This window comes from Danio rerio, chromosome 7, assembly GCF_049306965.1.
Source record: "Danio rerio strain Tuebingen ecotype United States chromosome 7, GRCz12tu, whole genome shotgun sequence".
Lineage (NCBI taxonomy): Eukaryota > Metazoa > Chordata > Actinopteri > Cypriniformes > Danionidae > Danio > Danio rerio.
In genome coordinates this window covers 68,042,718-68,056,459 of record NC_133182.1, presented here as the reverse complement: position 1 = coordinate 68,056,459, position 13,742 = coordinate 68,042,718, and the positions used below count along the sequence as shown (strand labels likewise).

The 13,742-nt window shown below is 36.1% G+C and overlaps 1 protein-coding gene across 2 annotated transcripts in view; it reads left to right on the top strand.

The window, feature by feature from the left end:
- The window catches only part of cdh1 (cadherin 1, type 1, E-cadherin (epithelial)), a 58,105-nt gene that overhangs the window by 13,654 nt on the left and 30,709 nt on the right, over window positions 1-13,742 (top strand). The window contains 13 exon segments of one of the 2 annotated variants that reach the window (NM_131820.1): window positions 7-126; window positions 222-377; window positions 480-624; window positions 1,502-1,677; window positions 1,756-1,884; window positions 2,011-2,196; window positions 2,300-2,544; window positions 3,039-3,181; window positions 3,269-3,487; window positions 3,579-3,803; window positions 4,327-4,457; window positions 6,291-6,434; window positions 6,533-7,329. In NM_131820.1, coding sequence (NP_571895.1) covers window positions 7-126; window positions 222-377; window positions 480-624; window positions 1,502-1,677; window positions 1,756-1,884; window positions 2,011-2,196; window positions 2,300-2,544; window positions 3,039-3,181; window positions 3,269-3,487; window positions 3,579-3,803; window positions 4,327-4,457; window positions 6,291-6,434; window positions 6,533-6,739 — 2,226 coding nt within the window. In that variant the 3' untranslated portion in view covers window positions 6,740-7,329. 2 annotated transcript variants of the gene reach the window in all.

Below are 13,742 nucleotides of genomic sequence, written 5' to 3'. Positions count from 1 at the left end.
TCTTAGGTGGAATCTTCCTCTGATGTGGATCTGACTAAAAATAAAAGAGTAAAGAGAGGTTGGATTATTCCTCCAATCAGTGTATCTGAAAATAGCAAAGGTCCATTCCCAATGAGGCTGGTCCAGGTCAGTAACAGTTAAGAATGAACTATTTAAAATGAAATTCAGAAAATTAAGATTTGTCTGTTTTGAATGTTTTTCTGATTGGTCTCTGCATTTAGATAAAGTCGGATTATGCTATTGAAACTCGGTTGGCATACAAGATCACTGGTGAAGGGGCAGATCTAGACCCTAAGGGTATTTTCACGATAGACAGACTATCAGGATGGGTCAGTGTGACTCAGCTACTTGACAGAGAAAAAAAAGCATCATACAAAGTAAGCTGATAAGATTATTGTTGTAATTATAGTTATATACGAGTATAAAAATAGCAATAAACATCTCGGGTATGTCCTGTCATCCCCCTATTATGTTTTTAGCTTAGGGCTCATGCAAACGGAGTGGACGCGGATGTCACAGAAAAGCCAATGGACATTATTGTAACTGTGACAGACCAAAATGATAATAAGCCTGTGTTTACTCAAAACCCTTTTAATGGAAATGTTCCTGAAGCTTTGGAAAAGGGTAGGTGGATTGTCCTTTTTTTTGCTGAAATTACTTGAAGGGTTCTCATAAAGGGGAGTTGTTTTGTTTTTCTTTTCTGTATTATATGACCACAGTAAGATGGCCCTTGAAAATTGCATATCTGATTTTTGGTTGTGGAATGTTTATATTGTTTAAAATGTGCACATCAGAGTGACGTATCAATGCCTGAATTTTGGTTTTCAATATTTCTGCATATAGGATAAGGAGGTAACGCAAAAATGAAAATACGCACTCTCAAGTGGTTCCAAACCTTTAAGTTTTTTTTTTTATTTGGTTCAACACTAAAGAAATATTTTGAAGAGAGCTGAAAATCTGTAACAATTTTCTTTCATGGTAAGAAAAACAAATATGAAAGTCAATAGTCTATAGGCAATAGGGTTTCCAGCTTTCTTTAAACATTTAAATTGCCCTCAGTGTTCAGAAGAAGAAAGTAAAACCGGTTCAGAACCGGTGGAGGATGAGAATTGACACAATTTTGAATAAACCATTCCTTTATCCAAAAATTGTTCAATTTTCTTGCATGCCGGTTAGTAAATAATAAAGGGATAATTCACTTAAATTTACTCTTCTTTAGGTGGCTCTAAACATAAATTTCTTCAGTTGAACTCCGTTAAAAAATATTTAAAATGTTGGAAAAAGTTGCTATTGACATCCATAATTGTTGGGGGAAAATACTATGGAAGTCAGTAGTTACCAGTACAGTGGACAAGTCAAATTTAAAGTACAATTGAGTAATTTATTAAGTCTGTATTTGTTTTGTGTGCTGAAGTGAAATTTTTTTTTTTCTCCTTTTTTTTTCTCCTTTTCACTTGGCTGGTCAAATGCCTGCTAAATATTCTTTACTCTCTCACCAAAGGTGAAGTATTTATGACAGTCACAGCCACTGATGCAGATGATAAAGAAAACACTGACAATGCTGATATCAGTTATGTCATTATAAGCCAAGATCCACCATCTCCAAAACCTAACATGTTTGCTATCAATCCTGTAAGTGGAGGGATTTCTGTGCTGGAAAAAGGCCTGGACAGAGAGGTGAGAAATGTTTTTTTGATTAATCTCAGAGCAGTTGCTGAATTTATTCTAGCAAGTTCATTCATCTTCCTCTTTCAGCAATGGTTCAGATATACTTTGGTTATTACGGCCACTGACATGAACGGAGAGGGTTTGTCAACCACTGGCACAGCAGTTATTACTGTAACTGACAGCAATGATAACGCACCTCTGTTTGAGCAATCCTCGGTAATGTGTATTTATTCATTTACTTTTTTCATACTAATTTTATTTTTTATTTTTTAGGATTCTATAACTAAAATAATCTAATTTTATTTGATTAAAACTCTCATACTGTATATTTCTTTGCTTTAGTACACTGTATCTGTCCCAGAGAATCAAGTAGGGGTTGAAGTGGCCAAACTTCCAGTTACTGATGGAGATGAACCTGAATCAACAGCCTGGTCAACTAAGTATCAGATCATTGCTGGTGACAAGGGTGGGTTTTTCAATATCAGCACTGGACCCAGTCGTCTAGAGGGCATCATCACCACTGTGAAGGTACTGTGTGTTAATAGTGTCTGCCCAGGCAGTTGTTTGAGATTGCATACATATAAAAGGTGAATTACTAATATTATTATTATTTTTTTTCTTTCCCTTTTAGCCTCTGGACTATGAGAAGACCAAGCAGTACATTCTGTCTGTGATTGTTGTGAATGATGATAAATTTGTTGGTCCTTTGCCTACTTCAACTGCCACAGTCACTGTGAATGTAAAAGATGTGAACGAACCACCTGAGTTTATTCCAAAGGAGAAGTTTATTTCCAGACCTGAAAATTTACCTGTTGGTAGTAATTTGATCCCTTTTACAGCCATTGATCCAGACACTGAAAAAAAGCAGAACATAACGTAAGTGATTTCTTGTATATTGAAACTTTCTGTGGAGATTTTAATCTTAATGGAATTTGTGCCTTCAGTTTTGTTTTCATTTCCCTGTGACACTAAATGTTAGACAACCTTACAAGCAATAGTAGTTGCGTAGCAGCCTGATAACCATCTAGCCTTTTCCAGTAGATTACAAATCTGACATTGTGAAATTGTTTATCTTTTATTTTTTTGCAATATATGTTGCGATATGATTGTAATTTTACCAGATGGCTTGGAGCTTTGTTTGGAAGGAATTCATTGATTTAGATTATTTGGGATGACTTTGTTGGGAAATTGTGCATAAAATTAAACAAATTGCAAGCCTAGATCAATACAATTGACCAAAGGAAGTAAATAAACAGTGCTTTATGGTTTCTTGGGGAGTTTAACAGTATTTAGGTACAGATAATTAAATGTAAAATAACACTGCATAGTTCTTGCTTAGCATTTAACCTGTATGTTTTGGCTCCTTACAGTTATAGAATTGGAAATGATCCTTCTGACTGGCTCAATATAACAGGCTCTGGGCAGATTCAAGTCAAGAATGCTTTGGATCGAGAATCTTCCAATGTCAAAGATGGCAAATACAAAGCTCTCATTTTGGCTTTGGATAATGATGGTAGAGTATTTTATTTTTCTTAAAGTTCCTGTCTAGATTTTTAGTTATTTGTTTTTTGTCTAATCTTTGAACAAATGTTGTTTGCAGTTGAGTCTCCAGCAACTGGCACAGGAACACTGGTAATTGAACTGCAGGATGTAAATGACAATGCTCCTGTTATTAATGAAAGGACCATAAAATTGTGCAATCGTGAATCAGCCCCAGTGCTTCTCTCTATAACGGACAAAGATTTACCTCCTTTTGCTGGTCCCTTCAAAGTTGAGCCCCAAGGTGATACCAGTAAAAATTGGTCTGTTTTTTTCAATGGTGAGTAAATGTTTGTTTTATTTTATATATATATATATAGTTCATCTGACTTTGAGTGGACATCTCTAACTATTACATTTGCCAATTATAGAAACTGGTCATTTTCTGAATATCAAGCCTCAATCTCAGTTGGAACAGGGTGAATACAAGGTGGTCCTGAGAGTTGCTGATCGGGAGGGTGAATCTCAGGAGAATATTATTCAAGCAAGTGTGTGTGACTGCAAAGGAGAGGCATTCCAATGTACTGATAAACAAGTAGCAGGGATTCCACTGTTTGGAGTTCTTGGTGTCCTGGGAGGAATCTTACTTCTGCTATGTATGTAACTTTTTTTTTTTTTTTTTTCTTTTAATTTTTCTTTGTTTGCTCTTGTATCTTTACTTCTGTGCATTTCAGTCAAAAAAGTTAATTGTAACTTGTGGCTTTTTTGTGTGTGAGATGTGACCTCTGTAGTGCTGGGCGATATGGCAAAAAAATTATAACGATAATCTTTCATATCGGTCTATATCGATATTTATCATGATAAACGTAAAATCTACTGAAGTCTAGTGACGTTTCTAGTCAGCAATGTCTGTGACTGACCTTTTTTACCTTATTTTTTTCTTACCCCAAGTGAAACATACACTATTACTGTAAACTTTTATTCTGTGTGCGGCACTCGGAAGGGCAGGCTGCAAAATGCCTGCTCAGCGGTACGCATAGTGCCTAAATATTATTTAGCAATTATTGAACTGTCATTATTTTATCGAAGAAAAATTATCGTGATCATTATCGGTATCGAATTATTGCCCAGCCCTACCTCTGTATACTGCTCATTTTAAAGTTGTCTTTCCTTCCCCAGTGCTTGCTCTTCTTCTGCTCATGTTCCTGCGGAGGAAAAGCAACTCCAAAAAAGAACCGCTCCTTCCAGAAGATGATGTACGGGACAACATCTACTATTATGATGAGGAAGGCGGTGGAGAAGATGATCAGGTTTGTTTGAAAAATTGACAGTCATTGTTTACTACTTGGCTCTTAATATTGAAGACACATCTTGTATGCAGTGTATCAGCTGCACAGTTCTTTTTTATTTTTTATTTTTTTTAATACAAGTGTGTTAAAGCATTGTTAAATAAATGGATGATGCAAAGAAAACTGAAGATGGAAAATATTTTCTAATTTAATGTCAAAGTATGTCTGTGTCCAAAAGATGCTGTTTTGAATGAATGCATTTATACATGGATCTAATATGATCTAATATCAGGGTTCTCATGGGTCATGGCATTTCTGCGATCTCAAGGAATGTAAGGTTTCTTCCACACATTACTAATTTTACAACAACTCTGTTAACAAACAGAGCACTTCTGTGAGGTAGCTTGAACAATCAAGTAATAAATAACAATAATTTTTCACTTCTGGACTTAACAGTAAATATAAATAAAATCTAAAATGAAACAAACATCACCTCCAATTTGAAATATCCGGCAGGCAATCCCTAGTTTACATATCTTACAATTTGCCATTGCAATGTTGTCATTATCAAGTTTATAATACCTTCATACCACAGACATACTTGTGCTTTTCACTTCAAGCTGCTTCCGTGTTCTACTTTGCTGGCATTTAACCAATAGCAACAAGGTGATGTCATGCCACACATGTTACTGTTTGTGTGTGAAGTCAAAAAAGGTCTAACTCTGTACCACCGCATGGGTAACTTCTGATTGAGTCTGATTGCGTGATCGGGTCTGATTTCACACTACTCTTAATGAGTATATTGGCCATGTCTATGGTCTCAGAAATAGGTACACTTTATCTTGTCAACATGCATATCTATATTAGTACCCTTTTAATGTGCATATGTTATGTATAAGTTAATCCCTTAGAAGTATAGAAGAGTACCATTTTGAGCCTCTTGGGAAAAATGCTGCCGTCTTGATTGCTTTCTTTAATTATTATTAACTTTTTAATGTAATTTTTAAAAAATGCGTGTTGGAATTTGTCTTCTGAGGCACAAGTCATTTATTATATGAAGAAAAGATTCATGCAGCAGCTTCAACCGCTGCAAATTCCATTTTTACTGTTAATATTTGGCACCAGTTAATCAGGAAGTGATTATTTTGTTCTCTAACTCGTTGGATGGAAATGCTGCTTTATTCACATTTTTTTATGTGCTATTCCAGTTTTGGGCATACAGTTAATTAGCATGTTTGGATGGAAACATAACTATTAAGATTCAGTTGTGAATTAGTGATTATATTTTTTAAGAGTCATGCGCACTTTATTAACAGTTGAAGTCAAAATTATTAGTCCTCCTGTAACTAATAAATTTATTAACTTTTTAATTTATAGTAACTTCTTTAGTATGTTGACCATATGCAGTATTACTAATATTAATATTAATACTATTAGTAGTTAGTAATACTAGTTATTTTGTAAGATAATAGTATTCCACTTAATGCAATTTAAAGGCTTAAGTAGGCAACTTGGGTTTATTAAGCAAGGCCTTGGAGAACAACGGTTTGGGGCTAATAATATTGATCTTTTCTATTCCAGCCAGACTAAGTGAAATTGTAATATAATAAATTAAGTATAAAAGTATAGGAAATACTGGGATAATTGCTCCTTTGAACACTCAGGGGGCTAATCATTTTATCTTCAACTATAAATTTTGTGTGAGTCGTGCATTTAAACAGAAAACATGTGTGTAGCTTGATAAAATGCACTTAATCTTAGTGCTTTAAGGCAGAATTTATTTAATCAGTCAGTTATATGTTGTTGGTTTGCTTTTTGCTGTTGTTTTTAATTTAAAACACACTTTCTGCATAGGACTTTGATTTGAGTGTCCTGCACAGAGGCCTGGACAACAGACCAGAAGTGTTCAGGAATGATGTGGTGCCCACTTTCATGCCTGCACCTCAGTACAGACCTCGACCGGCCAACCCTGAGGAGATCGGCACATTCATTGATGATGTAAGGAATATGTTATTTTAGTGAAGCTCAATGATTAAGTTGTAATTCTGTTTTATTAAATAATTCATTATGTAATGTATTTGTTGTTTGAACTGTAGAACCTGAAGGCTGCAGATAATGACCCCACAGCTCCTCCCTACGACTCTCTGCTGGTGTTTGACTATGAAGGAGGAGGATCAGACGCAGGTTCACTCAGCTCCCTCAACTCTTCCAGCTCAGGAAACGACCAAGACTATGACTTCCTCAATGAGTGGGGCCCACGCTTCAAGAAGCTAGCGGACATGTATGGAGGAGGAGAGGATTAAGAATTTTTTTTTTTTTTTTTTTTTTTTTGGTGCAAAAGGCTCAATGATTTAAATGCAAAATATGAGACTCTTTTATAGTTCACTTTATGGTCTGGTGATTGAATGTTTAAAGTTGGAACTGAAATGATAGCACTGTTCGTACATCAACATAAAGATTATTTGACTTGAAGTTTCCTCTTTTTTTTATGGGAGCGGTCTTGGAACTTGGCTTTTTTTCACTGTAAATTAAACTCCCAAGCAAAGAGACATTTGATATGTTGCGATGGCTCAGTGGAAAGATGTTGTAATGCATCTAAGAGTTTTGCCCAGAATCTGTTTTATGTAATGATTTTGCAAAAGTTTTGGCTTTATGTTTTCAGAACTCTGGCATTAAAGAAATCTAAGGCACGTAATATTGAATATTAATTTTTTTTTTTTTTTTTTATAGTTTCAAACACTTTTTTTTTTTTGTATGATATTTGCAGATTTCTATTTCTGTCCATTATTCCCTCAGCTGCAACAATGTTAATGATGAATATGTATGTTTCTTTTATATGGTTATGCTTTAGGTAGGTTTTACATTGCATATTTTATTAAACAGAATACTTTTATAATTGCTTCCAAGTGTTCATTGCAGACTATTTTTTTACACCACACATCACCTTGGGTTATAGGAAAATTTACAGGAAAAACTGAGCATGAAAAAGTATCAACGTTGTGTTAACCAATTTTAACTACAGTTCAAGCTTATATGTCTAGCACTTTCCACAATTATTATTCCTCCAAAGAAGCTTTATGAACACACACACACACACACTTGTATGTATGTATATATGTATGTATGTATATATATATATATATATATATATATATATATATATATATATATATATATATATATATATATATATATATATATATATATCAGGGATGCTCATTTCGGAGCGACAACTGCCGCTCAATCGATTCCTAACAGTTATCTGGTCAGATTACTATTAATTCTATATTAAACAAATTGACGTGTCTATTTTGTGTCCGACACATTAAATATTGCATTTTAAAATACTGATTTATTTTTATATGCTAGCAAAATTATAGAATAATACAACAGCATTTTCACGCACATGCAGTGTTTAGCACAGAAAAGTAGAATAATCTAAATAAAATAAATAAAATAAATAGGACTGGCCTAAATTATTTTCACTTAAATAATTTATATTACAAAACGAAAACACTGACTAATTATTTTTAATAACTGGCATAGGCTGTTTTTTTTTTTTTTACAATCAGATGTTTTATTTATTTTTCTTCCGTCAAATAAAAATCGCAGACTTTCTCAAATTGCTTGCTCCACGGAAAATATGCATTTATTTAATGCCCCGCTGTTATTATTATAAATCACAAAACCTTTTTAATTTTTTTATAGAAATCATTATTTTAAAGATTATGTCTTGCTATATGGTTTCCTTTCTCTCCCTCGCGGTTCAACGCGCGCATATGTTGACTTTTTGTAAACCGTTTTGTTGCTTAAATATGATATTGCATTAATGTGCATACATGCTTTATAAGCTGTAAAATAAAAGGTAAAGCCTATTTGTTGCGTTTATGACGCAGATCCAGGTCAACATAAGCGCTGGTTTGGCATCAACACGTCTGTTAAACAGCAATATTCTTCTTCCATTTTGCTTCTTTGGCAAATGTGTCTTTAGGCACGATTTATACGTTATCGTCCCGCAAGTTAAATGTCTTGCAGTTGAACAAGGGGCCGAAAACAAGGCGCATCTCACTGCCTTTATGTTGACAAGGAAAAAAGAAGAGCAGTCCTCTTATGAAAACACTGAATCAGCTAGGTATCGATTGTGCAAAAGTGTTGCTGTCTGTGTTGTTACAATTGTAATATTTAATAATATCGTGATATTCAAGATTTGTACATTCATACAGCTCTGGATAACTTAAAACAGCGATTAGACCTTCAGAGCGGTGTTAATGCATCCTGAAATAAAGCGTAACGGCTATAAACTCCAGCAAGATAGAGTGATTATATACAGAGTCACAGACCTTTATCTATAAATAAAGTATAACTATAGAAACTGTGTTCATCTTAACTGAAAGCTTCGTCGAGTTTGCTGGCCTCACGCATCGCGCACCTGTTAGTCAGTCGGCATGTAACGCCAAAGGGTTAAACAGCACTATAGGGTTACAGAAAAGCTTGCGCTTTTATGATTCACTTACCTTTTAATACGTTTTGGTGCGATTATAATCCGCTATGAAAAACAACAATAATGACTGAATGTTTTGAAAGGGTAATGTAGCCGTGGATGGATGCATTTTGGTCCCCGCCATGGAAGAATGAATGTAGCGGAAACCAAGCTCTTTAAAAGTTCTCTGTAGTTGTCTTGACAACACAAACTGCTGCTCAATCGGCCCTTAAGCAGCCAAACTAAATAGCATTGATAGCATTGATCGGTTACAAACGCACCCTTTCGGTTAACGGTTAATTGATTATTTTGAGCATCCCCAATATATATATATATATATATATATATATATATATATATATATATATATGTGTGTGTGTGTGTGTGTGTGTGTGTGTGTATATATATATATATATATATATATATATATATACAGTGAGGTCAATAAGTATTTGATCACCCTGTGATTTTTCAATATCTCCTACTTAGAAATCATGGAGAGGTCTAGAATTTTCACCATAGGTGCATTTCCACTTCCAGAGAGAGAATCTAAAAATAAAAATCCAGAAATCACTTTGGATGATTTTTTAACAATTTATTTGTAAATTAGTGTGTCAAATAAGTATTTGATTACTTACTTTTCAGCCAGATTTCTTACCCTCAAAGACCTGTTATTTTGCTTTTAAATAGTTCAGCTACACTCTGCTCAAGATTTTAATTTAGTAGCACCCGTTTGAAGTTGTTGGCAGTCATAAAGACACCTGTGCACTCCACAATCAGTCAAACGTCTAAGTAGCAACATGGGCAAAACCAAAGATCTGTCAAAAGACACAAGAGACAAAATTGTAGACCTTCACAAAGCTGGAAAGGGTTACGGGACAATTGACAAACAGCTTGGTGAAAAAAGAACAATTGTTGGAGCAATTGTCAGAAAGTGGAAGAGGCTAATGATGACCGTCAATGTCCTTTGGACTGAGGCCCCATGAAAGATCTTTCCTTGTGGGGTATCAATGATGCTAAGAATGGTCAAGAATCAGCCCAGAACTACACAGGAGGAGCTGGTCAATTCCGTGAAGAGAGATGGAACCACCATTTCCAAGGCTACCATCAGTAATACATTAAGACGTCATAGTTTAAAATCTTGCATCACAAGGAAGGTTCCTCTGCTTAGTTCAACCCATGTTTGAAGTTTGCCAGGGACCATCTGGATGATCCAGAGGAGTCATGGGAGAAAGTCCTGTGGTCAGATGAAAACAAAGTAGAACTTTTTGGTCTTAACCCCATTCGTTGTGTTTGGAGGAAGAAGAATGATGAGCATCATCCCAATAATACCATACCTACAGTGAAGCATGGGGCTGGAAGCATCATGCTCTGGGGGTGTTTTTCTGCACAGGGGACAGGACGACTGCACTGTATAAAGGAGAGGATGAACGGGGCCATGTATTGTGAAATGTTGGGCAAAAACCTTCTTCCCTCAGTCAGAGCATTAAAGATGGGTCGTGGCTGGGTCTTCCAACATGACAATGACCCAAAGCACACAGCTATGAAAACCAAGGAGTATCTCTGTATGAAGCATATCAAGGTTCTGGAATGGCCTAGCCAGTCTCCAGACCTAAATCCAAAAGAAAATGTTTGGAGGGAGCTGAAACTCTGTGTTGCCCAGCAACAGCCCCAAAACCTGACAGAGAGTGGGCCAAAATCCCTCCTGCAATGTGTGCAAACCAGGGGAAGAAATACAGTAACCGTTTGACCTCCGTAATTGTTAACAAAGGCTTCTGTACCAAATATTAAGCATTTTTGACTCAGGAGATCAAATACTTATTTGACACACTAATTTACAAATAAATTGTTTAAAAATCATACAATGCAATTTCTGAATTTTTATTTTTAGATTCTGTCTCTCACATTGAGAAGGACCTATGGTGAAAATTCTAGACTCCTCCATGATTTCTAAGTAGGAGATATTGAAAAATCACAGGGTGATCAAATACTTATTGACCTCACTGTATATATATATATATATATATATATATATATATATATATATATATATATATATATATATATATATATATATATATATATGTGTGTGTGTGTGTGTGTGTGTGTGTGCCTATACGTTTACCTATATTCGTTGATTTATTTTCTTTTATGTCTTAGTTTATTAATCCGGGATCGCAACAGCGCATGAATTGTTAACTTATCCAACAAGTTTTTACGCAGTGGATGCCCTTTCAGCCACAACCCATCTCTGTGAAGCATCCATAAACATTATTTCACAGTCATACACTACAGACAATTTAGCTTCCCCAATTTCCCTATACCGCATGTCTTTGGACTGTGGAGGAAACCGAAGCACCCGGAGAAAACCAGTAAACGCAGGGAGAACATGCAAACTCCACACAGAAATGCCAACTGACCCAGCCGAGGCTCAAACCAGCGACCTTCTTGCTGTGAGGCGACAGCACTACCTACTGCGCCCCTGCGTCACCACATTCATCTATGTATTAGTATAATTATTCAAATCCATAGCTGCTAGGCAACATACATAAAAGCAAAATGTAGGAATTGACGTTTTATTTACTTAAGAAGAATCAAATAGTACAAAACATAAAGTACAAGTACAAAAAAAATCCTTATTTACCACTATCTTTATACAAGAAGGAATTGACCTTGTAAATGTTTTAGGAAAATGTGTAGACATCATAACTTTCCATCTCCTCTCACGTATTTGCCATAGTTATATTCCATAACATGCCAATTACATGTTATACCAATTTCAAGTGTTCGCACATACATACATTTTTTGCAGTTTTTAAGTAGTTCTTATTTCCTTGAAAATAGAAAATATGAGCTTGGCATGACAGTTGTCAAAGTGAGATATGAGCTACATATCTTGTATGTACATATAGGGCTTATTTGTGGATTTAAAAGAAGCAATACAGGAGACATATATGTATAGGCACATCGATGCACCTCAATTTTGCCTATCTATGACACATATACGCAGCATATATATTATTATATATGTGCATATATTCTGCATATAGGTTAATACTGCATATTATACTTTCAAGTTTCTGTTTCATTTACACCTTTTGATCACCAGGTGTCACTGTTATGTAGGTTATTTAACAATCGCAGGTAGCCTTCATTTAGTGTCCAAAGCTATAATTTTTCCAGATTATATATATATATATATATATATATATATATATATATATATATATATATATATATATATATATATATATATATTTATATAATAATTCATTATATATAAAATTCATTAATGTACATGCAGCAGCCCACGTTGACCCAAAAACACAGAATTGTGGACATTTCTGCAGATTTATTTAAAAAGAAAACTGAAATATCACATGGTAATACGTATTCTTAAGGTTCCTAAGAGCACAGTGGTCTCCATAATCCTTAAATGGAAGGTGTTTGTGATGACCACATCCTTCCCTAGAAGAGCTTTTGGTGAAAGAGCGGTATAGAAGAATTCAATGATCACTTTGGCTGAGCTCTAGAGATGTAGTCGTTAGATGGAAGAAAGCTGTTGCAAGTCAACAATCACTGCAGCAAAAGTTAAAACATTTTGGCCTTAATTGTATGTGTGGAGAAAACCAGGCACTGCTCCACCACCTGTCCAATACAGTCCCAACAATGAAGCATGGTGGTGGCAGCATTATGTTGTGGGGGTGTTTTTCAGCTTCAGGGACAGGACGACTGGTTGTAATCGAGGAAAAAATGAATGCAGCCAAGGACAGGGATATCCTGCTCAGTACCTCAGACAGGGCCGAAGGTTTACTTTCCAACAAGAAAATGACCCTAAACTCACAGCTAAAATAACAAAGGAGGGGAATGGTTTCTGGAATGGTCCAGCCAGAGCCCTGACCTTAATTCAATTGAGCATTGAGCATCTCTCAATTATATATATATATATATATATATATATATATATATATATATATATATATATATATATATATATATATATATATATATATATATATATATATATATATATATATGAGCAATATCACACGAGTAGCAGATGAACACAGGTGAAGGTGATGAACATTAACACATGGCGGGAACTGAAACAAAGGAGCACATGGGGAAACGTCACATGATGAAAACAAACACAAGGAAGACATATTGTAAAAAAAAACCACTCTAAAGGCGGCCCTCGCACCTAAACATAATAAAGAGTAGGAGGTGGTCAGGGAAGAGTTTGTGAGGGAGGAACTAGGAGATGATTTAAAGGGCTTGAAACGGAGAAGGTAGCCAGGGAGGAATCACAGGAGGAAGGAGCCAGGAGATGACTTGGAGGCCGTAGAAAGAAGAAGGTGACCAGTGAGGAGTTGCAGGAGGCAGGAGCCAGGAAAGGAGGTGAAGCATGAGGAGATGGTCCCAGGACGCAGCCAGGAGGAATGCCCAGGGTGGAGTTGATGGAGGAAGGAGCCATGAAGGAGGAGTGGTCGCTGACTGCAGAAGGCCGACCATGGGAGACAGCGCAGCTGGAGGTGGACAGAAGACCGAGGCATAGCTGGAGTGAAGGAGGAGCTCAACAGAGCTGGTAGGATGGAGGGATGAGGCGCAGCTGGAGGATTGGAGTCCGGAGGTGGAGGCAGGTAAACAACTGATCAAGGCAGAACCGGGGGGACAAGGGTGCCTGGTGGAGCTGATGGGCTGACGGTCCACGGAGGAGATGAGGGAGGTGAAAGCCAACGTGGAGCCGTTGGGTCAGAGGGCCGAGGCAGAGTCTTTAGCTCGTAGGGCAGAGGAGATGACGTTGGCTGACAATCTCTGGCCGGTAA